At 39.7% G+C, this 24538-nt stretch overlaps 1 protein-coding gene across 2 annotated transcripts in view; it reads left to right on the forward strand.

Annotated features, from left to right (window-relative positions):
• Nucleotides 1-24538, forward strand: part of LOC124615587 (coiled-coil and C2 domain-containing protein 1-like) — a 129618-nt gene that overhangs the window by 91103 nt on the left and 13977 nt on the right. The window contains exons 14-15 of one of the 2 annotated variants that reach the window (XM_047143573.1): nucleotides 15907-16058; nucleotides 21942-22007. In XM_047143573.1, the coding sequence (XP_046999529.1) occupies nucleotides 15907-16058; nucleotides 21942-22007 (218 nt within the window). The remainder of the gene's footprint in view (nucleotides 1-15906; nucleotides 16059-21941; nucleotides 22008-24538) is intronic. The other variant, XM_047143574.1, reaches the window with a different exon arrangement.

Genomic DNA, 24538 nt, shown 5'->3' on the forward strand with positions numbered 1-24538 from the left:
AACACTAGCCACTAGATCACTAGCTGCGGACAATTCTGATTTGCTGCCACTATTACATTTACACGATGATGTCTCTCCATGTTTTGTGTAGGCTGTCATGACTGTTGAAACAGTTGCTCTTGAAACATTCAATAAGTTCATTGTCTTGGTTACTGATGCTCCAGCTAATCGGGCCCCCACAATCTGCCCTATTTGGAACTCTGCTAGGTCTTTCATTGCACGTCGACCTTGGCCTCTGAATGCAAATACGAAGTGTGCACTGTTCGTAACCAACTGCATTGATGCCTAGTCCGTACTGAACACGCACAGTCTAGCACGACACATTCCTTACCCGTGTTGTTGACTGTCAAACACAACCATCCCATTACTACCCCTATACCCATTTTTTTGCCTATCCCCTGTATGCGAGTAGTGCATGTAGTTGTTACAGCTGTATCATGTCAGGTTTGAACATGAAAGTCTTTAAAATGTACTATCACAAAACCCTTATTCTATTTCTGTGTGACCTCTCTGTCATAGCACATGACTTGCATGGAAACTATATTTTCAGCACTTCACAAAATGCTTTCACCCCTACCTGCACTCCCATCATTGAAGGGCAGCTCCCCTCCCCATACATCCAGCAGGCGAGCTCATTTTACATGTGTTAGTGTGATGTGGTGGTTGCACTGGCTGCTGGGTGATGTAACAAGTTGCCGGGCAGTAAGAGCTCACTAGCCGGAAATGGCAGACATTTCCTTGGTTCTGACCAAGCATATCCTTTGGCCCTTAACAGTTGGGTCTGATTCAAGAGATTGAGAAGGTCCAAAGAAGAGCGGCAAGATTCATGACTGGTACATTAAGCCATCGCGAGAGCGTTACAAATCTTATAGAAAGTTTTAAGTGGGATACACTTGCAGATAGGCGTTGCACTAAACAGAAGGGGCTGCTCACTAAATTCCAAAATCCGATGGTCACTGAGAATGTAGAGCATATATTATTACCACAAACTTTCAAATCGCGCAATGATCACCATTCAAAGATAAGGGAAATAAGAGCTCGTACTGAGGCGTTCAGACAGTCGTTATTCCTTCGCGCAATCCGTGAGTGGAACAGAGGGAGGGAAATATGACTTTGGCGCGAATTGTGCCCTCCGCCTCTGGTGGCTAGCGGAATATATATGTAGGTGTACCGTACTCGAATTTAAGCAGCACTCGAATCTAAGCCGCACCTGAAAAATGAGACTCGAAATCGAGGGAAAAAAATTTTCCCGAAACTAAAGGTACGTTGTCCAAGACGCGACGCACACTAGCGACTGCGACGGGTCGCTACGTGACGTCAGAAGTTGTCCGCTGGCGCATGCGCAGTTCGAGTTTGGGATGCGACGCGTGACTGTTGCGGCAGCTGTCGCAGCACTGCACCAGTGAAGTTACGTTGTGCAAGACGCGACAGTTGGCTGCGACTGCGACGCTGCCCCCTCCTCTTTTCCCACCCTGGCAGACGGCGACACGGCCGCAACACGACTGGAGTCGTCGCCGTTTCCCAAGCTCCGGACGGCGGCGGCGGATTCAAATACATAAGAAAAATAAGAATTCCGATTTTCTTGCTGTAAAAAATACTGTATGTTAATGCAACAAAGTTACATCGGCTCCCAGAGTTAGTTTTTCGATACAGATTCTCCTTTTACTTTAAAAAATTGAAAAGTATCTCTTCCGGTTTTGCGTGTTTTTTTCGCTGTATATTACTTCTCAATCAATTGTGAGGAAAGTAAAAGGCACAAAAAATTGATGTTTGCGTATCTTACAGTTTCACATCACAGCTTGATAATGAGGTGTGTATTTTTCCGATATTCGTCACAGTTATCCCGATACTTAATTTACAAGTAACCTACTGCATAAAATTTGAATTGTGTACAGTGAAAAATGTGGTCGCTGGCTACTTTACGTATGGTTCACGTTAGGTCATACATCGTTGCCGATGAAAAGAAGCTAACATATCGAAATTATTTTTTAAGTTGAGATCAGATTGATATCGATCTCCGTTTCCGAGATTTGGGCTCATATATCTCCGGGAGCGTCGCGACTAGCCACCAGTTCTGTCGACGCGCAACGAGAATTGTGTGGTCATCACACGATAGAGAATGCATTTGTTTTGTTTCGCTGACACATTTGGACCTAATGAAACCATTTTATGTCATATTCCTCCGGTATGAGTTACTAATATTTCTCCATATGCTCTTGACAATTTCATTTAAAATGCCACGAAACGTAGGTTTCTTAAAGCCAAGTGATCAAGCAGAATCCATTTTCTTGGTTTTGCTGAGGCATCTGAACCTGTTCCAAGCTTTCTTTCTCGTTTATTTCACTGATACGAGTCCCGAGTATTCCTCCATCTGTTTTTGCACATTTCACCTAAAATTCCAATGAAAGATAAGTTTATTAACAATAAGCGCACGCTAGCTTCATTGCATTGTTTCAAGTTTTTGACAACAAGATAGGGTTACACCTTAAACATCTCTAGAATTTTGATTCTGAACGTCTACAGTATACACTGGCGGAAATGTGGAAGAAATAATGTCCATGCTTGTTCACAAAATTTCCCCAAATTATACTTGTCAGTTTCTCCCATGCAGAAACTTTTGAAACAAGCTAAGGCAACTTTCATAGCCGACTGAATCTTTATTCCCATCGAAATGAACTTCCATATTCTTGTATTCTGACAGCATACATCGTTATGGATGACATCAACATTTAATCTTGCCAAGCTGCACTCAAAAGATGACTCCAGGATTTACAAAAGACGAATTTCAATTGTGAACTGTGTCAGACCAGAAGGGCCTTGTAAAACAGTAGTGCACTTTTGGCACATGTTGTTTGAGCACCATCTTCTACCAATGAATTGAAGTGAATGTGACAAATTACTTATTGCAGCATACTGTTTGCGCAATCTGTTGAGAAACGCCTTCCTCAAAAACGAACATCTATTGATTACAGAAAGCTGTACAACAATCTGGTGGTGGTTTTTCACAACTGGAAGGTATCATCAAGACACCAATCTACCGTTTACTTTCAAAGTGAAGGTATTGTAAAATGTAACTTTCTCGTTGTACTTTAGATTGTTCATTTTATAATGTATTTGCCGTTTTCAATTTTTATCGTCACAAAAAAGAGTAATGCGAAAATTGACCTTCAAGTTCATTTTCATCATTCTAATTCTACATCTGCATGGATTATACTGATTTTCATAACAGGCCTGAAAAATTTGCATTAATGGGAAAATATTATATATTTCACTCACCTGCCAGTTTCAACTGTGCACCAATTTCTTCCCAAATTCTGTCTCTGAACATTGTGTCTCTATATTTAGGGTTCTTCAAATCGTAAAGGCAAAGCTGTTGCGAGACCAGCTCACAGAGCATCACATCCTGTGAGTGGCTCATTTCAGTTTTCCTTGACTGGCTCGACATCTTTCTCGCAGCCGTACGCCTTTGTGTCGTGCGACTTCCGTCGCAACACTGCTCACTGGTGCAGTGCTGCGACAGCTGCCGCAACAGTCGCGCGTCGCATCCCAAACTCGAACTGCGCATGCGCCAGCGGACAACTTCTGACGTCACGTAGCGACCCGTCGCAGTCGCTAGTGTGCGTCGCGCCTTGGACAACGTACCTTGAGCAGTGTTGCGACGGAAGTCGCACGACACAAAGACGTACGGCTGCGAGAAAGATGTCGAGCCAGTCAAGGAAAACTGAAATGAGCCACTCAAAGGATGTGATGCTCTCTGTGAGCTGGTCTCGCAACAGCCTTGCCTTTACGATTTGAAGAACCCTAAATATAGAGACACTATGTTCAGAGACAGAATTTGGGAAGAAATTGGTGCACAGTTGAAACTGGCAGGTGAGTGAAATATATAATATTTTCCCATTAATGCAAATTTTTCAGGCCTGTTATGAAAATCAGTATAATCCATGCAGATGTAGAATTAGAATGATGAAAATGAACTTGAAGGTCAATTTTCGCATTACTCTTTTTTGTGACGATAAAAATTGAAAACGGCAAATACATTATAAAATGAACAATCTAAAGTACAACGAGAAAGTTACATTTTACAATACCTTCACTTTGAAAGTAAGCGGTAGATTGGTGTCTTGCTGATACCTTCTAGTTGTGAAAAACCACCACCAGATTGTTGTACAGCTTTCTGTAATCAATAGATGTTCGTTTTTGAGGAAGGCGTTTCTCAACAGATTGCGCAAACAGTATGCTGCAATAAGTAATTTGTCACATTCACTTCAATTCATTGGTAGAAGATGGTGCTCAAAAAACTTGTGCCAAAAGTGCACTACTGTTTTACAAGGCCCTTCTGGTCTGACACAGTTCACTATTGAAATTCGTCTTTTGTAAATCCTGGAGTCATCTTTTGAGTGCAGCTTGGCAAGATTAAATGTTGATGTCATCCATAACGATGTATGCTGTCAGAATACAAGAATATGGAAGTTCATTTCGATGGGAATAAAGATTCAGTCGGCTATGAAAGTTGCCTTAGCTTGTTCCAAAAGTTTCTGCATGGGAGAAACTGACAAGTATAATTTGGGGAAATTTTGTGAACAAGCATGGACATTATTTCTTCCACATTTCTGCCAGTGTATACTGTAGACGTTCAGAATCAAAATTCTAGAGATGTTTAAGGTGTAACCCTATCTTGTTGTCAAGAACTTGAAACAATGCAATGAAGCTAGCGTGCGCTTATTGTTAATAAACTTATCTTTCATTGGAATTTTAGGTGAAATGTGCAAAAACAGATGGGAGGAATATTCGGGACTCGTATCAAAGAAATAAACGAGAAAGAAAGCTTGGAACAGGTTCAGATGCCTCAGCAAAACCAAGAAAACGGGTTCTGCTTGATCACTTGGCTTTAAGAAACCTACGTTTCGTGGCATTTTAAATGAAATTGTCAAGAGCATATGGAGAAATATTAGTAACTCATACCGGAGGAATATGACATAAAATGGTTTCATTAGGTCCAAATGTGTCAGCGAAACAAAACAAATGCATTCTCTATCGTGTGATGACCACACGATTCTCGTTGCGCGTCGACAGAACTGGCGGCTAGTTGCGACGCTCCCGGAGATATATGAGCCCAAATCTCGGAAACGGAGATTGATATCAATCTGATCTCAACTTAAAAAATAATTTCGATATGTTAGCTTCTTTTCATCGGCAACGATGTATGACCTAACGTGAACCATACGTAAAGTAGCCAGCGACCACATTTTTCACTGTACACAATTCAAATTTTATGCAGTAGGTTACTTGTAAATTAAGTATCGGGATAACTGTGACGAATATCGGAAAAATACACACCTCATTATCAAGCTGTGATGTGGAACTGTAAGATACGCAAACATCAATTTTTTGTGCCTTTTACTTTCCTCACAATTGATTGAGAAGTAATATACAGCGAAAAAAACACGCAAAACCAGAAGAGATACTTTTCAATTTTTTAAAGTAAAAGGAGAATCTGTATCGAAAAACTAACTCTGGGAGCCGATGTAACTTTGTTGCATTAACATACAGTATTTTTTACAGCAAGAAAATCGGAATTCTTATTTTTCTTATGTATTTGAATCCACCGCCGCCGACCGGAGCTTGGGAAACGGCGACGACTCCAGTCGTGTTGCGGCCGTGTCGCCGTCTGCCAGGGTGGGGAAAGAGGAGGGGGCAGCGTCGCAGTCGCAGCCAACTGTCGCGTCTTGCACAACGTAACTTAAGCCGCACCTGAAATCTGAGACTCGAAATTCAAAGGGAGAGAAAAGTTTTAGGCCGCACCTCTAAATCGAAACAAAGTTGGTCCATTGTAATATGAGACACAGTCTAGGTCGAATGAATGACGATACAGCTATAGTAGTTTGGTTCGAGTCGTAAGCTTAGCAGTTAAACTTTACCAGGTAGCCGTTGCTATGCGTCAGGCGCTTCGTCCGTATTTATACGGGTACCCTTCCTTTTTCACGTGCGTCATCTGGTTTGAATTGATTGCTTATTTTTCTTTGATCTGATAAGTGCCGTTCTCTTTGTTATAGGTGTTTATGTCACTCAAAGCTGAAAATGCATTACTGTACTATGTCATGCATTGTTTGTTGCATTCTGATAGTGAGTGTTTACGACCTGGCGCCGCTCGCGGCATGGCTTGCTTTTGTGCGCGCTACCGCCGCTTACAATTAAAAAAAAAAAAAAGAGGGAGAAATCGTCTCATTAGCGAAAAAATGGCAAGAGACTGCTTTCTTTGATAATGATCAACAAGAACCAAATAATAGACTGCGTATGATAGATGATGTTCTGAACGAGAGTTTACCGAAAATTTTTCTCCGTTTGAAAATCTTTGCAGACGCCTCTTTAGTACATTACATTCTGCACAGAAATTAGTCATCTTAGATTTAAAAATCTAATCAATTGCCGTGCTTCATGAATATAAACATGATATGTATATTCTTCCGCGTTTGCTGTTGTCTCACTCTAGTTTCGTAGTTTATTAGGCAGCCGGGATTTAAATGAGGTAGCAGCAAACACGAAAGAATTCATGGCAAAATGTTTATATTCGTATTATTTAATTATGGTGGAGAGAATACTGCATGTGATTCACAATTCATAAAAGTTCCTATTAGCAACCATCTCTTCTCACAGAGACACGCAGAGTTGGCCATATTGGGAAACATCCCAAACAGTCTTGCCAGTCAGATTTTCGTAGTGCATTGAAATGCTGCTACATTCGAAGATGAACAATACGGAATTTGTATTTACTTCGTTGGATAATGTATGAAAATGCAGTGGTCCAAACTCAGGGCGGAGAAAAAAAAGCTCGTCTTCCGCCTTTTTTTTTAAAATTTATTTACTGACGCAGAGGATTTGGTCCCAGTATTTATCTTTGTGCCTGCGAAGCGCTACATATATTCGACGACAGAAGTTAGTTGTGGCTGCACCTACCAACATTTTTCAGAACTTCCGCGTTGCACTCGATTCTAAGCCGCAGGTGGTTTTTTGGATTACAAGAACCGGAAAGAAAGTGCACCTTAGATTCGAGTAAATACGGTAGATGTAGATGTAGGGTTAGGAAATATATGCTAAAAGATGATGAGACTGAGTTATAAGTGGCACAAGTAAAGGTGGTGGCTGGGCCCCTTTGTCACATATTGGCTAGGTGCAGAACACTTCATGTTGACTGTCCTGTTTTTCCATTGTTGCTGCAACCTAGTGTGGTTATATCATAATTGGGTGGTGAAGCTGAACATAGCAAGCTGTGTTGGCAGTGCTGATCCTGGATTACATCAGCATTTCCTCTCTCACGTCTCCCATGTCTACAGTGACCTAAAATATTCCCTTAACTCCCCCACAACCAGCTGGGCAAACAGTCTGTGTTTTGTGCCAGTTGTTAACTCGTTCAGTTGCATCAATTGTGAATAAGAGAAAAACGGGATGAAGTCAAGTGAGACATTGAGTAAGAACATAGAATCAAGGTAAACCTTCCAGGAAGAAATGTAAAATTGGGGATTTTTAGTATTGATCTTACGGTTTTTTCTCAGGTGCTATGAATTTATGGCGTAGAATTGTGAGAAACATGAAATTGGAGAATACAGAATTGAAGTTTCACTGTGTGACAGGAATGATAATTCAAAGCAAAATAGTCTAGTAAACATGGCCTTTAAAATGCAAACTGTAGAGCTTCAATCACATCATTGCCTTCAATAATCTGAAACAAATCTCTTCTACTGCAAGCTCTTTGCTTTTCATATTTTGGGAAAAGGTAGTACTGACCAAAATGGCCAGCGCTGGAGTGACCGAGCGGTTCTAGGTGCTACAGTCTGGAACCGCGCGACTGCTCTGGTCGCAGGTTCGAATCCTGCCTCGGGCATGGATGCGTATGATGTCCTTAAGTTAGTTAGGTTTAAGTAGTTCTAAGTTCTAGGGGACTGATGACCTCAGCAGTTAAGTCCCATAGTGTTCAGAGCCATTTGAACCATTTGACCAAAATGAGAATAACTGTGCAGTAATCATGAGCTGTAAAATGCATACCTTAAGAACTATGAGCACTTGTTCTGTAGAAGAGAGATATTTCACAGTAGCGAAGATAGAAAAACTCCTCATAGGTATACATTTTAGAGCCCACATTTACCAGAGACTTTTGCTTCATGATTATTCTTGTCTGATCTCTGAAGATTGGCCATTCCTCCTGGGAGACCCTGAATATATAAATGATACGAGATGTAGGGTGAACAACAATCCCAGACTGTTTGCTGATGATGCTGTATTTTATGGGAAACTGACAGCATTGAGCACTGTAGGATGATACAAGATGACTTAGGCAGGATTTCTATTTGGTGCAATGAGTATTAAGAAAAATGCATGAATATTAGTAGTGTGCTGCTTGATAGTAATGTCAATTAACTATCTAGGTGTAACCTTACAAAGTGATATGAAATGGAACAAATATGTAAGGTCTGTTGTAGAGAAGATGAATTGTCAACTTCTAAGAGTTCTAGGAAAGGGTAGCTCATCTATAAAGGAACTTACTTATAGAACACTTGTAAGATCCAATCTTAGTTACTGCTTGTGTGTTTGGGACCCCCACCACGTTGGGTTAAAAGAAGACGTTGAGCAATTCAGAAGCATATTGCTATGTTTATTTCTGGTGGGTTTCGTTGATGTGCAAGTATTATGGGAATACTTTATGAACTTAAATGGGAATCACTGGAGGGAAGATGACTTTGCTTCGTGAAACACTATTGACAGAATATAGGGAACTGATTTTGTGACTGACTGTAGAATGATTCTACTGCCACCAATATATGTTTTGTGTAAGGATCACAAAGACAAAATAAGAGAAATTAGTGCTCATACAGAGGCGAGTGAAACAGGAAAGGGAGTAAATGGTAGTGGTATAAAGTACCCTACAACATGCATTGTAGAGTGACTTGCTGAGTGTGTATGTAGATGTAGATTATGATCATAAAATTCATCTTCCCAGAAATTAAATTGTGTCTAGAGGTTAAATTTTGTCTGGCTTAGAGCGAATTTCTCTGAAAGGGAAAGAACAGCTTATACTGTTTCTTAAGCCAGGAAAGAACACAGCTTCCATTGAAGGCTGCCAAGAAATCAACCTTATTTGTGTGCTATGTAAATTACTTCATAGGATGATGCACACCAGTTGTGTTATCCCTCAAGTCATAGGGCTATTTATTGACCTACTAGAGTTCAGCATCCAGAAGAGCCAGTCCACAATCGACTACATGGTCAAATTAGATACGACTATGCAACTAGTCTTTACTAAATGCAATCTTACAGCAGTTTTCTTTGTTGTGTAAGGGGAGATCGAAAAATTTCCATACGAACTTTATCACAGATATCTTCAACTTGGTGCATCAATGGGATGATTCCCCTCAATGTTCATAGTGATTTTGTCTGATTCTCATGTCATTCTGGACTGTATTGCCTTCAGATATCAACTTTTTGATGCTCCCCTATCAGCATAAAGTGCATTACACTGCCTGATGCCATCATATCTTACCATACTCTATATCTGAAGATTTGTGGCCCATTAGTGACACATTTATCTACAGCTTCTTGTCCCATGAAACATTCAGGGTTAGAATCTGAACACACCTCAGCTCCCCACAGTTGCAGATTGAATTATGCACCCCAGGGCTCAATCCTCAGTGTCATCCATTTCCTTGTAGGTAACAAGGGGCTCCTAGGCTTCATGGAGCTGACCGTTACTCCAGTTCACTATGTGCTTTGGCATTTGGTACAGCTTTCAGTCTGTGGCCCACTGAATGTCAACTCCAAGGAGGCATTTCATGAAGGTCCTCATCTTGGGCTTATGACCAGGTCTTAGCTTTTCCTTCTCCAAAATACCAGTCATGAGGTTTTGTCACATCACAGTCCACCACTATATGGAGCTTTTCCTAGGAACCCAGCATATTGAAATAATTGTACAATCTTGCTTTAGGGCCTACTCTATGGTAATAAACTGACATGCCTGCCCTAAATCTGTCAGATCAAATTCAGTAGTGTGTGAAAACAATTGAATGAACTAATTTTCTTGGTTATACCTCTTGGAGGTGCAGATCTCTATAGGGATCTAGCTTGACCATGATTCAACTTCGATGCACCAACTGTGTATGGTTCAGTGTCACAAACAGCATTGTGACTGCTACAGTCAAGTTGATGTAAGATGATCCATGACAGCTGGCAGCACTGTTGTGTTGGTTGTAGGTGGAAAGAATAGCTGCCCATAGAGCTTTGGCAACAATGAGGCATTACCACAAAGACATTTACAAAATTGTGTTATGTAAATGGTTCAGGTAGACGTGTGAAACTGCTATGCCCAATCCACAGCGATAGTCAGGGATCTTCTTACACCAACTCAACTATAGACCCAACGGGCCCAGTAGGCAGTCTTCTGGCAGAGCCTGTGATTTACCCTGTAGTTTCAGCACCAGCAGCTTCTACTCAGCTATGCCACACTGTCTACCAATTCCCCAACCACCCCAACTGCCAGGTTCCTATCCTCCCCAGAAGCTCCAACCACTGATATTCGAGCTAAGACAGGACTCCAAATTGGAATTAGACTGGAAATCCTCCATATAGATACTTCTCTTACTCCCTTCTGCCACTTAATTCAGCCATCCATCGTATTTAACTAAACTAAAGTTTTGATTAGAGATCTATGCCACCGACAGCTCAGATGGTAGAGCACTTGCCTGCGAAAGGCAAAGGTCCCGAGTTCGAGGCTCGGTCCGGCACACAGTTTTAATCTGTCAGGAAGTTTCAGATAACACTGCATGTCAAGTGGTTCATTGTGGCAAATCTCACCTGGTTTATTTACTTCTGCCCAGGTAGGCTCTTGATCATCATCAGTTTCATCATCATTGTCTGCAATTTCAGATTTTGCACTGCCACATAACATAGTTGGAAGTTAAGCATCCACAAAGTCATCACAGAGGCAAGTTTCTGCATTTTTGAGATTTCAGAAATCTTCATTATATTCTTGTATAATACATTCAGTAAATTTTTCAGTCTTCCCACTCTTTTTATTATCTGCCACTTCAAACAATGTATGTTACTGACAATTAGTTCAAGAAAACAAAACTTAAGGCCTTGATACTTGTACAAACAGGTGGTTTACAGGTGCAAAACTACACTGATTTATACACCTGCGGACACACATGCTTATAAGCTTCAACCACAGTAGCCCATGGATTGCAGAATTGCTTAAAATGTTAACCGCAATGGGTCAGTGTTCCATATTGATTCTTGTATTAGCCACAGCATGTGTATTAACACTGGGTCATAGGCTGTCAGGCATTTTTTTATATTGTCCTGTTTATTCTCCTTCTTTCTCCAGTTTGCAAATTCACCAATTTCTGTGAATCTCAAACACAGCCCTGATTAGAACCTGTAATGTGAAAATCAAGACATTAAATTAATTATCGTAGTTCCAGTTTGACATGCATCAGTAGACTATTACTGTACGGAGAATTTTGACTGTCTATGATTATGGGTACTACAGGATGTCCCACATAAAACTGGTATGTCTCATGCCCGAGTTTCAAGTAACAGTGAACTAACTAAAAAAAGAATAGATAATAGTAACATAAAAAATGATGTAGGTACCTGTTTTAGGGTTTATACATGGACGAGGAAAAAAATTCCCGGATTTCCCGGTTAAAAACACTTTTTCCCGGATGAAGATACACTTTTTTTGTGTTAAGTAACACTATACTCTTCCTTGGAATTGTAAAACTTACCAGTTCTTTCAGTGGTTGTGGTTTTATATACCGGCGTAGAATTTACCTGTACTTTAGAAAACTCAGGTGAAAAAACAAGTTTTGAAAAATTGTCTGATGCGCAGCAACATGTACACTGCATATTTTCATATTACGAAAGAATAAATTCAGATTCGAAATCGATATTGCGATGCGCTTTTTTAAGCCAGTCGCAGCTCATGTCAAGCAATCTCGCCAGCCGATGACAGAGGATATTCAGATCATAGGACACGTGATGTAGTCAGCCAATAGTAACATCACTGTTAAGTAGTGCGAACACACAAGTAGGAAAAGGTGATGGTTTAACTTAATATACATAGTCTTGCCTCTGCCTGGCACTTAAATGTGAATTGCTGAGTAACCATGTAGATGAAGATGTATAACATTGGTCTGTAAGATTAATAAGCTGCAAGGGAAGCTAAGCTTTCACACATAATGATATTTTTTGCGCGTGTTATGCTTTAAGATACATCACACAAATGTGCTAGTAAAATTTTTAACGACATAAATGTCTGATCTTCTGGGCTTGAAAATATTCGAAGTGGTCGTCCTCAAAGATTTTATTTTTGATTGAGAATCAAACGCTCTGTGATTTAAGTAATTCATTGGACATTTGTGCACAGCATTCATCTTGCGTAAAAGGAAATTTACTTTGAAAGGAATGCTTTTCAAACAACCATTCGGAATATTTTCCCGCGACCTGTTAGAAATAGATTCGCTTCAGCCGGTGCCAGTGCGTCGCCGCACTTGCGCAGTCACGATGGCGTAGGAAGCCCGTATGTTCGTACGTCTAAAACATTAAAACATCTTACATTATGTCATAAAAGAAACAAGACATTATAGGATATTCCAAGAGCATGGGAGTTTTGTGGACCATACTAAAATGCATAATTCGGCTTAAAGTGCACATTCGTATGTCCAGATTCAGATGTAAATTTTCTTTGAGTACCAGTACTGTATTATCTCATGTTTGGTTCTTTATGATGGCATAATGCCATACATGCTAGAAGATGAAAACATGAACTTGAAATACAGCGAACAGTTGAAACTAGCCAATAGTGTGGAATTAAACACTTTGTTTCAAATAAATTGACTGCCTCAGTGGAAAAGATTAAGAAGTCAAATTTCTTTAAAAAACCGACAAAAAATAACTTCATTGTTCTGCAAGGCAATTAACGCTTGACTGTCAGAAAGGTGGAAACAAAATAAAATCTGAAACTAATAACATATTTTGATGATGATGAGGTCCCATACTCAGAGGAGTGTAGGGGACGATGCAGGAGACCCTTTAATAATTATGTGAATGTATTTTAATTCACTTGATAGGTCCCAGCCACAGAAATCCATTTTATTTTCATTTGATGTGAGAGCAACAAACGAAGAGGAAACAGCAAAACCACTTAACGTAAACACGGGCCATGTGGAGACTACCACCTCCCCCACTGCAACTCAGACTGCTCTGTGCATCAGCTCTGGATCTACGTTATTTCTGAACTGTGGCAATATTAGATAGTGGCGCTCCCCCTCCCTCAAGCGTTTGAGGTAGGACGCAAAAAATTTAAAAAAATGAATTTTTCAAAAATATCTTCATTTTGTAGCTCACATCTTTCTGAAGAGTCAGATACATAAAACATACATGTTCGAGGGAACGTAAGACGCGTTATTTGGTCGAAGTGTGCCGAAGTGCAGTGCCACGCCTCTTCACACAGCATTCTTCCGTCGCACACCTCTGTATTTCGCTCTGTGGAATTCAAACGAGTAATTGTAATGGGTGCCATCAAACTATATTCAGTCCAGTGGAAATTAAAATCTCCTGTGGTGCCTCTCCTGCTCCCAGTCGGTCAGTTTGACAGCCTGCCCCTCTTTAAAAAAAATCTTGCAATTGATAGTGAATGGGATTATTTGTAATTGGGAGAACAAGAACTCTTCAGAAAATTTGCACTTTTTACTGCCTATTATCTAATAATTTGCTGTTTTGTGTGACATAAAATTTAATATAGGATACATAAAATGAGTAAAGATAAGAGCTTTATGTGGCATACTTTCCTTTCTGGGAAAGAATCTATTACCTCATCAAAGTTTGTGAACGTTTTGCTACATGAAAAAAAGAAATGTTGTTGTCTAATACTAGAAAAGCTGTTAATACAAATAGTACCCAAGACTGGTGGGGTTTTCCGATCTGATTATGTGTATTTTGTCACTGTCTGCTAGATAAAACAAAATAAGCCCACCTAATGTTGCAACAATTGTTACACACACCAAATAAATGAGACTGTTTTGCCTCAAATCGTCATTTTTATAACACGACAGAATATAATTCATGAAGTACCAATATCACATGCCTATTAAGCCTACTAAAAGCAAAAAGTTTTATGTTAGGAAATAGTTTCACTTTTCATTCATACTCTCTAGGTTCTGAAGCATGAGATCAAAGAGTAGTAGTACGAAATTTTTATATAAATTTGGAATTGTCATATTCTTCCGTAATTTGTGGGTCCCCGTTTCTTCTCCTTCCTCTGTCTAACAATCAATCTTGTCATAACTAATTCTGTAACTATTCCTGCCAGTGTCAAAACTTATTCTCTGGTTAACTTCACTAACCCTGCCACAATCACCGGTTTAGTATCCCGCATTTATTCTCTGGGTAGGCGTTATTACCTGTTCGTACAATGCGTTTTCCGCGCTATTCCCAGAATAGAACTTCAGTGGCTGCTAGCCGGGGACTGTATAACTGGCCCTTAGTAGTGTAGCGGTCTGGCCAAAAATTTTCTGTCAAAATTTCATTCTCTTGGATACACGGAGAAGACAATACATATTTCTGTTAGTCGTTTATTTCCACTCTGGTAGTCTGAACCTATGGATTTTGCTAGTAATTAGAACAACGCTGATCGTTTGCAAACCCAGTCAACCACATAAACAGCGATTGGCATTCACCCGTTCGGCTTTATTCTGCTCAGCTCATATAGACCCGTCCGCTTTTGTCTGCAGGTAAGTTTACTTCTAGATGAGACAGGTATTCCCCTGCCAGAGACATCACGTACTCTATGCACGCATTCAAAAATTAACTTACGATTCATTCAAAAAATCAACTTACAATTTGTTCAACAGGGATGCATTCAAAATAATATGAGTAATCGATAGGCCAACGTACGCTGGATGCTAGGCGCTTTGTGAAACAAGGTCTTTTTCCTCAATAATATGAATTTGGCCTCCCCCCCCCCCCTCCCCAAACCACCCGGGGTAGATACCCCGGTTTGCTCCCGCCCCCTAGTTCCAGGCCTGTTGCGCATACACGAATCTGACGGCTTAGGCGCACCAGTGCACCAGTGAAATTTTTCCGGATAACATCTGGCTGCTTGCTGCTTTTGCTTATACAGCTAACTGCCACACTTCTGTAGCCAGAAGCGGGAGAAGGTACTACCACAGTCTAGGGTACTTGAAACAGTTCTTTACATTCCTTGATGGATCCTGTTGTTATGTAACACTCCACGATATCAATTCATTGTGCTACCCCATTTCTGTAACAACTCAACAATAAAAGCCTCTCACAACAACTGACAACAGCTGCACTCAACTTTCCGATAAAATGCAGTGTAGCCAACATTTTGAGACAGCATTGCCACTTCACAGGAAATTCGACCGGGATATTAACCAGTATGTGAGGTGAACTGGTCTATGTCGGAAACCCAGTATTTCTACAAAACTAAATGCTTCACATATATTTAGTGAGACAACATACTGAAAACAGCAGAAGTAGGTTTAAAGTATGCCTCTGGGCATGCAGCTTTAGATTTTTCATTGTTGCCCAAATTTGGTGAGGGCAAATGTTGAAACAGTATCTTAGAAAATTACACAGTGTATGTTTTTCTCTATCCATTCCCAGTCTAAAATTTACTGTCCCATTTAAGACCTCCTTCTCGGTGGGAATGAAACTCTGTTTTCATTACTGTTTACTTTTCTACAACATTTATGTACTAGTCTTATAAACTGTATGCAATAATATATATTATGTGAAAAGTTGTGTAAATCATAAATGTTTAATTATTAATCTTACATTTGTGATAAGTGGATGTTGTGTTATAATGAATTAAATTTGGTGTCCTCTTTTTATTAGGAATATCCACAAAAGGATAAAACTGCAGTAGTAAAAGACACAAACAATCCTCAGTACAACCAAACATTTCCACTGACAATACAACGGAATGTTCGTGCGTGTCAGAGGATATTTAAACGTCATAGCTTGAAATGTGAAGTGTGGTCTCGAGGGTAAGATTTGGAACTATTCAAGTTTATGCTTCAGAATTTAAGGAATATTGTTTCTTACTAACATTTGTTTTTGTCTGTGGTTTATAAGTTAGAGCTTCATTGTAGAAATTATGTGCATCACATTTGATATAGAAGAATCTTTGGAAGCTGCTGATGCAAACTGAGTATCACTACAATTTTTTTTAATTGTCTGTAAGAGTATAGGTAGACAAACTTACGTGTGAAGCACCAGATTTCCATTGAGAAGAAATTATATGGAGGAAATGGAACAGATTGTGTAAATTAAAAACAAAGGAGTTTTGTATTTCTAGTCTTTTTATTCTCTTTTCTGGCTCATGTGTCAGAGAATGAAAATTGAACATCAACAGTAAACAAATATTTTTGTTGATTTGGTAAGCTCAGTATCTAAGAGTGCACTAACATTAAGTTGTTGCAACTATATCCATGTATCTACTTAATCAGCTAGAGTTGCCTATGAAAAAATTTTCAGGAGCAACTTAATCAGAAAAGACACTTACGCATCAGCTTTCGGCCAAAGCCTTTTTCAAAAAGGGAATGCGCGCGCGCGCGCGCGCACACACACACACACACACACACACACACACACACACACACACACACACACACACACACACACACTCTCATTTGCACAAGCAAGCACACCTCACACACACACACTCATTTGCACAAGCAAGCACACCTCACACACACACACACACACACACACACACACACACACACACACACACAACACTGTCTCCAGCAACTGCAGCTGTGACAGAGAGTGGAAGCAGCACTCGGGTGAGGGTGGGAAAGGGGAAGGGATAGCAGGGTATAGGTGAAGGGAGAGAAGAGTACTATCTGATGGAGCTTAGAAACTAGACTGCCAACTGGCAGTGTCAGGAGGTCATGGGCCTGGAAGTGGGGAATGGGGAGCAAAAAAAGGAGAGGAGTGAGGAAGGGGAGATGTGGTCGGTGCATTTGTAGAGGATGGCATACAAAGACAGTGAGGGGATGAGACTAAGGAGGGGGTGACAGGACAAAGAGGGTGGAAACTGTTGGGTGGAGGGTGTGGGGACAGTAGTTTACTGTAGGTTGAGGCCGGGATAATTTCAGGAGTGGAGATGTGTTTTAAGGATAACTCCTATTTCCACAGTTCAGAAAAGCTGTTGGTAGATGGGAGGATCCAGATGACTACGGTAGTGAAGCATCCATTCAAACCAAGCACATTATGCTCAGCTGCATGTTGTGCCACAAAGTTGTCTACGTACTTTGCTCTTGGCCACAATTTGGCAGTTAGTTCTGGTGGACAGCTGTTTGATTGTTATATCAATATAAAAATCTGTGCAATTAATGCAACAGAGCTGCTATATACAGGGTGTTACAAAAAGGTACGGCCAAACTTTCAGGAAACATTCCTCACACACAAAGAAAGAAAATACGTTATGTGGACATGTGTCCGGAAACGCGTCCGGAAACGCTTACTTTCCATGTTACAGCTGATTTTATTACTTCTCTTCAAATCAAATTAATCATGGAATGGAAACACACAGCAACAGAACGTACCAGCGTGACTTCAAACACTTTGTTACAGGAAATGTTCAAAATGTCCTCCGTTAGCGAGGATACATGCATCCACCCTCCGTCGCATGGAATCCCTGATGTGCTGATGCAGCCCTGGAGAATGGCGTATTGTATCACAGCCGTCCACAGTATGAGCACGGAGAGTCTCTACATTTGGTTCTGGGGTTGCGTAGACAAGAGCTTTCAAATGCCCCCATAAATGAAAGTCAAGAGTGTTGAGGTCAGGAGAGCGTGGAGGCCACGGAATTGGTCCGCCTCTACCAATCCGTCGGTCACCGAATCTGTTGTTGAGAAGCGTACGAACACTTTGACTGAAATGTGCAGGAGCTCCATCGTGCATGAACCGCATGTTGTGTCGTACTTGTAAAAGCACATGTTCTAGCAGCACAGGTAGAGTATCCCGTATGAACTCATGATAACGTGCTCCATTGAACGTAGGTGTATATACTGATGAAACTAAAATGAGCTCTAACATGGAAATTAAGCGTTTCCAGACACATGTCCACATAACATCTTTTCTTTATTTGTGTGTGAGGAATGTTTCCTGAAAGTTTGGCCGTACCTTTTTGTAACACCATGTATAACATGACTGCTTTCACAGGTGGCTTGACTTCTAATGGGGTAGGATAAGCCCCTGAAAAGACTGGAATTGAAAGTGCTGAGTTGGTAGATCAGGCAGACATTGCACCTGAGTCTTGTACAGGCATATGATCCCTGTGGCAAGGGGTTGGGACTGGGAGTGGCGTCTGTATCCTCCCCACCACCTGCTTTTCTGAACTGTGCAGATGGGAGTTCATCCTTACAACACATTCTCCACTCCCGAAATTAACCTGGCCTCAACCTATGATAGCCTGCTGTCCCCACACCCTCAACCCAATATTTTCCACCCTCTCTGTCCTATCACCTCCTCCCTATTCTCATCCTCTTTGTGTGTAGCCCTCTACCAATGGAACCACTCATCTTTCCCCTTTCTCACTCCTGTTTTGCTACCCGCCTCTCCCACCTTCCTGCCCTGCCTCAACAGCTTCCCAATGTTGTGCCTGCTGGCAGTCTAAGCCCTGCATGCTCTGTTAGAAAGCACTGCCCCCCCCCCCCCCCCCCCGGTCCGTCCATACCCTGCTAATCCATCTCCTTCCTCTTTCCCCACCCCACCCCCTCCAGACAGTTGCATTCTGATCTGAGCTGCCAGAGGTGGCAGTCATGTGCGTGAGGTGTGCTTACTTGGGTGTGTTTCCTTTTCCGAACAACTCTTTGTATTCTTGATATTCCAACCTCGGGTTTCCATTGTTTAATCAAAAATGGCAAATTAAGTAAGTGCCAATTAATGAAATATTATGTTTACAGATCTTGAAACTTACTATCAAAGAGTCTTTCTTCTTTGAAGTTAGGTAGTCCAAATAAGATAAAATTTTCATCAGTCTACTAACTCAGAATTATAAATATTATCCTTTGTTATAATGTAATGCCATGAAAATATCTTTTGTGCAGTCAAGGCATTCTTTTTTTCTGTCTCTTTGTTTCCCAGATGACTTCAGAGTTTTTCATGGCAGCGTCCTCATATTATAAATTGTTCTCATCCTTGTATAAAATTTTCTCAGTGTTGATATTGTGTCATATCTGAGTAGGGGATGCTGGACTTGGTCTCAGCTCCTCACATGGCGCTCAATATTCTGATTGGGGTGGGGGTGGTGGATTTTGATTGGGGGGAGGGGGTTTCTGCCTCATTGCTGATTTTTGCATTTGCACATGTGAATCCCTCTCTCCAAGTGACGTCACTTCTCCAGTAGAAGTTAGAATACCAATAACAACACATGGCAAATGACAAGCTTGTATGCCACTATAAAGGATGCAGACTCCATCCTAGAAGACAGTCACCTCCTGACAAAAATGATGGTGAATATCTTTGAAAGCCTCAGTTTAACACAGATTTGATGATGTCTGACCACTGAGGAAATGTTATGCAACTTTTCTTTCCAGCTAGCTACCTGCATGTACTGATCTGTCACTAAGAATTAGTCAAATAACTCTGATAACCAGTGTATGAATGTATGTTGTCCATGTTCATTTTGAATGCAAACATCTTCTGTTAACACAAACCGTACCACTTGTGAATATACGCTGAAATATTCAAATATCTGTAATCATTTTTTCTTTAATGTTTCTAGTACATTTCCATCTTCCAGCTGATTTACTTGAACTTAATTTAGTATAAATGTTTCTGTATGTACTGCTTTCTGGGCCATCTTCGGTAATATTTAGAAGCATAATGTGGCAATATCTAGGTGCAGAAAGTGAAAACGCACAATTGATTCAAATATTCACAGTTATGGGACTGATAATATTAAATAGATAAATAACAATATTTATACCTTTCAGAGGTCACAGTCTACTTTCTCATATCACATCTACTGCATCTTTCATAAAGTAACATACATGTAGCTTGTGTACTACAGGGTAACATGCAAAGATTCTGTAATATAAGAATGCTGGTGACAGTGACAGGTTATATATAACGTTGTGCTCTGCATGTAATGACCTCAATGTTGATGGGGCTTTTAACCTTGATCTTCCTTCCTTCCTTCCTTCCTTCCATTTCACTTTTTAATTAAGTATAGGAAGATAATATGTTCTCTAACTTATTTTGGAATAAGCTAGGTTTCCATGTATTTTATATTTTTTCCTGTCCATTTCTGTTTTATAGCCTGAAATTTTGTTCAGCAGAATACTTACATGTTGAAAATCACTTCTGTTTCACAATATTCCTCACTCACTTTTGCTTTGCCAATGTTTATTCCCATTGTAATGTGTATGAATTCACTAACTTTCTGTTCAAGTAAACCACTGGGCTGCTTTGATTCCGATGTTTCATTTTTTTTAAATTTATTTATCTAACAAGTGCCTTTTTGCAACTACATTTTCTCATTCACACCTATTGAAACTTTTGACACTTTTTAAAGCCAAATGCAGTAGGCAGACAATATTTTTTCTCAGGGTTTCCTTGATAGTCTTGAAGTACAGATCTGTGTAGCAAAAGCTGTGAAGTTTTTTAAAGTTGGTATTTCATTCTGGTAGATATTTCAGACCCACTCAGCTCAGCATTGTCTCTCTCCTTCGAAAATTTTCACACCATTGGTGTAACTTTTGTTTTTGCTTGTCAGCTTTTGCTTCCATGTTGCTTTGCCTTCCCTGTTGGGACCATCACAGCTGCTTGCAATAACTTTCCAAGCTTGCACTAGCCACCAGTTTGCCAGTACTATTATGAATAGTTTTACATCAGAAGTAAATCGAATCTGTTGGTAGTGTTATTATAATGTAGGATCTTTGCAAAGGTTACCTTTCTAGTGTTTAATCTGTGCATATTAAAGGTGCAGATTATAATATGGATGTGATTCATAAAAGCAACCTGTGGCCTCTGATAAGTATTTATATTGTATTGCAATGTAGGCACCCACATAACTTTGATTTTTGAGGTCTATGTACTATAATTATTGTATTATCCTTCTGCACACAGACAGTGCCACAGGTTCCTCAGAAAACTACATACAAAACATTAATTTTAAATAAATGTGTCTGAAAAATGCAAGTGTAGTCTTCAAACATTTGTAGTAGAAACATGAAGTATGACTGGTTATGGATAATTAGGGATTTCATAAGCATGTTTTGTATGCTGACAAGACTATAAATTTAAATAATGCAGATTTAATTACTGTATAAAGCACAGCTGAAGATAAACAGCAGGTGTTGTCGACTGAAGTTTCAGCTATCATACCAGAGATCAATTTATAGTACAGAAAATAAAATAACTTGTGGCATGGTTTTTGATAAAAAGTTTAAATTATAGAGATAGCTGAAGTCCAAGGCTATCTGATTTTACTGGATCTTACATTGTCAGTTAAGTCTCTTAAAATGTGGAGTGTTTGAAATAAACGATCATAGGAACTGTGTTCATTTATTGCCTGTGTTTGTCTTTTATTTCACTGTTCGTCAGCATGAATTAAAGATACATGAAAAATGTTTGAATTATGATGGTAGTGAATTTGGATTTCTCTTAATGGAGAAGGCCAAACATAAAGTAGTATTTTTGACAACCTTGTGTAAAGTACATCTTGCATGAGACTGGAAGACATTTGAGATATGATATATGAAGTATTCAGGTACAAGATTAGCCCAGGAGGTCATTTGTGCTTCCCTTCAATAACCATATGCAGCATAACAGGCTTGAACATTCATTTTCTGTACTTTTTCCCTTAATAATAAAGCTGAAGTTGTTGACATGATTAGGGTTAATTCCTATTGCAGGTCAGTGATACGAAATTTATGTTGCTTCTGTTGTCCAGAGACCTGTGGCAAGACAATAAGTTGCAGGTAAAGTTGCATCAACCTTAGAAGTAATACCAGAAACTTAACAATAAGCTGTTAAATTGATGTTACTAATTTCTTTGTACAATGAAAAGTGCTTTTTATCTGGCTTTGAAAGTGTTGGGACAAGTCTGTTTCTTTCTTGCTTTTAATGTTTTGCTTTAATTTCATTTGTGAGCAATAAACACTTCAAGTTTAGCACTTTTATAATTGTGGTTATTTGGGAATTGTGATTCAAATAAGTAGAACTATTTGCATCCTGTGAAGGAAGTAAAGTACAAGGAGTACACTAATTTCATTGGAAAAGTTTCCTGGTTGTCTGTTTCTTTCCCAACTAATTACCCAGTGTTGCCTATTTGCCCAAGTATTAAGTTCGGTGTATCAGGCTGGGTTGAAATTGCAAGCATTCGATACCTTTATGTATCGCCCCTTCCTATCTCCACCCCCACTCTTATGGATTAAATATCAGCAGGAGGACTATCACTAATCAACCCAGCAACCTATAAAACTGTTGATTAAGCACTAATTTAGTTTCTTTTTTATCACTTTCATATGTCGCCCTCTGTGAAGAAAAGGACTGCTATTTTGCTAATATTCGGGTAGGACACTTACTTTCTTAATTCTATTTCTTCTTCTGTTGTTCTACAGTCCATTGTTGACCTCTGCCTCTTCAGCAATTTTCTGGCAGATGTCGTGATTCCTTGCTACTGCTATCTAATTCCTTTATCACAATCTCTGTAGATCTTCTTTGACATATCTTCTTCGGTTCCTCTGTATCACCCAGCCCATCCCAATCTTACTACGGTAGGTGACTCTTTACATATGGTACGAAGATCATTGTTATGTCATCTTCTTCACCTTCCTCCTTCACAACAGAGACCTTTTATTCTGCAGATTGCTTTCCTTTCAAAGACATCTAACACGTTAGTATCCCTTACTGTTAGTTTCTGAGGCATGCGTGAGCACTTGCCTTAAGTGTTTCATAGATGATTAATTTAGTGGTGTGAGAAGAGAGTCATGAAGAAAGTAGTTTCATTATGGTAAAGTAAGCTGTGTTGGCTGTCTCTACCCATTGTTCAATTTTGCGCGAGGTATCGTTATTGTAGGTTATGGTCAATCTCAGAAGTTAAATTCTTCAGTCTTCTCAAATTCACAACCAGATACCATTACTGACCCTATATTTAGTCTTGGACTCATTGTCAGTCCTACGTCCTCATCAACATATTCTGATGCGTTAAACTCCTCCTCCATTGCCATGTGAAATCTTGTAACTGTGTCTGTATCATCGGTGTTGGCTAATATTTACACCGATTTATGGAAGAAATGTAATTTTTTGCTGCATGCTCAGATTAGTAGCTAAAATCATTTCACACACATTCTTCATAATGTAACTTATAGAATATGTCGTGAGAATGAACTGGGACCTTTTTCCTTCAGTTGAGTGTCATGCTTTCTACATTATTTTAGTATTTCTTGTCATTAACTATCAGTCTCACGATACGTGCATGACAGTCATTCAATAAGACGTTTTTATCATTATGCATTTATTGTTTCAGTTGTTATCATAAGTCGTGCAACATAAACCTCTTACATTAGAAGAGCTTTTACCTGGTATCAGGTAGCTCTGATTAAAATTCAAACATTTCATAAAATATTTGTAACTATTGAAATCACGATGCATAGTTGATAGATTAGAGTTGTAATTAAATCTGAATTAAATTCAGGCCAACCTTAATAATTTGAGTCTGTCATTTACAGCAGACTTATACTCTTACTTTACATACAATTTTTAGCTAAACATTTGCATAGTTTGTGTTTTTTCCCATTGAGAAAATTGCATTAAAGGTGACATATAAATATAGTTCTCTCATTACTTGATGGCTGTCTTCTATAAGATGCTAACATTGCATTCACCATTAAGCAAGTGTGGTAGTTCCAACTCATTTACAAATTAGGTATTCAAAAAGTTTGCATTTTGTGGTCAAACATCCACCTGAAGAGTTGGGTAGCTCACACACAAAATGAGGAGCCAACACGACTATATCCAGAACAAGTAAATATTCGTATATTGAGGTGCCATTTTCACCAAGTTATAACAGACAGTGCGGTGAATTTTCTGACATACAAGTAATTTTTAACATTTATAACTGCTGAACTATGACCCCTACCTTATGGTTGGTGTCATCACTTTTTTTTCGTGTTGGGGTTTGCATGGTCAGATGATCCGAAGAACTATGACGGGTAGCTTTGCTACTGGTAGGGGCTCCCAAGCTAGTTAGGTCAAAGGTGATGATTCAAAATAAATGGGACACCCTGCTCCTCCAGGTTGGGGGTTCAGTGTAGGTTCAGCTCCTTCACAGCATAAAAAAGACAGTTGCTATGAAATGCCAAGAAATAGCCTTGGATTCAGTATGGAACAACACTGGAAACGGCACTAGGCAGTCAAATGCCTAATGCTAGAATATCACAGAACAATCACAGATTGGAATGTGGCATTTGGAATATAAGATCACTGTACATCACTGGAGTGTTGAAAG

This window comes from Schistocerca americana, chromosome 5, assembly GCF_021461395.2.
Source record: "Schistocerca americana isolate TAMUIC-IGC-003095 chromosome 5, iqSchAmer2.1, whole genome shotgun sequence".
In the NCBI taxonomy this organism is placed as follows: Eukaryota; Metazoa; Arthropoda; class Insecta; order Orthoptera; family Acrididae; genus Schistocerca; species Schistocerca americana.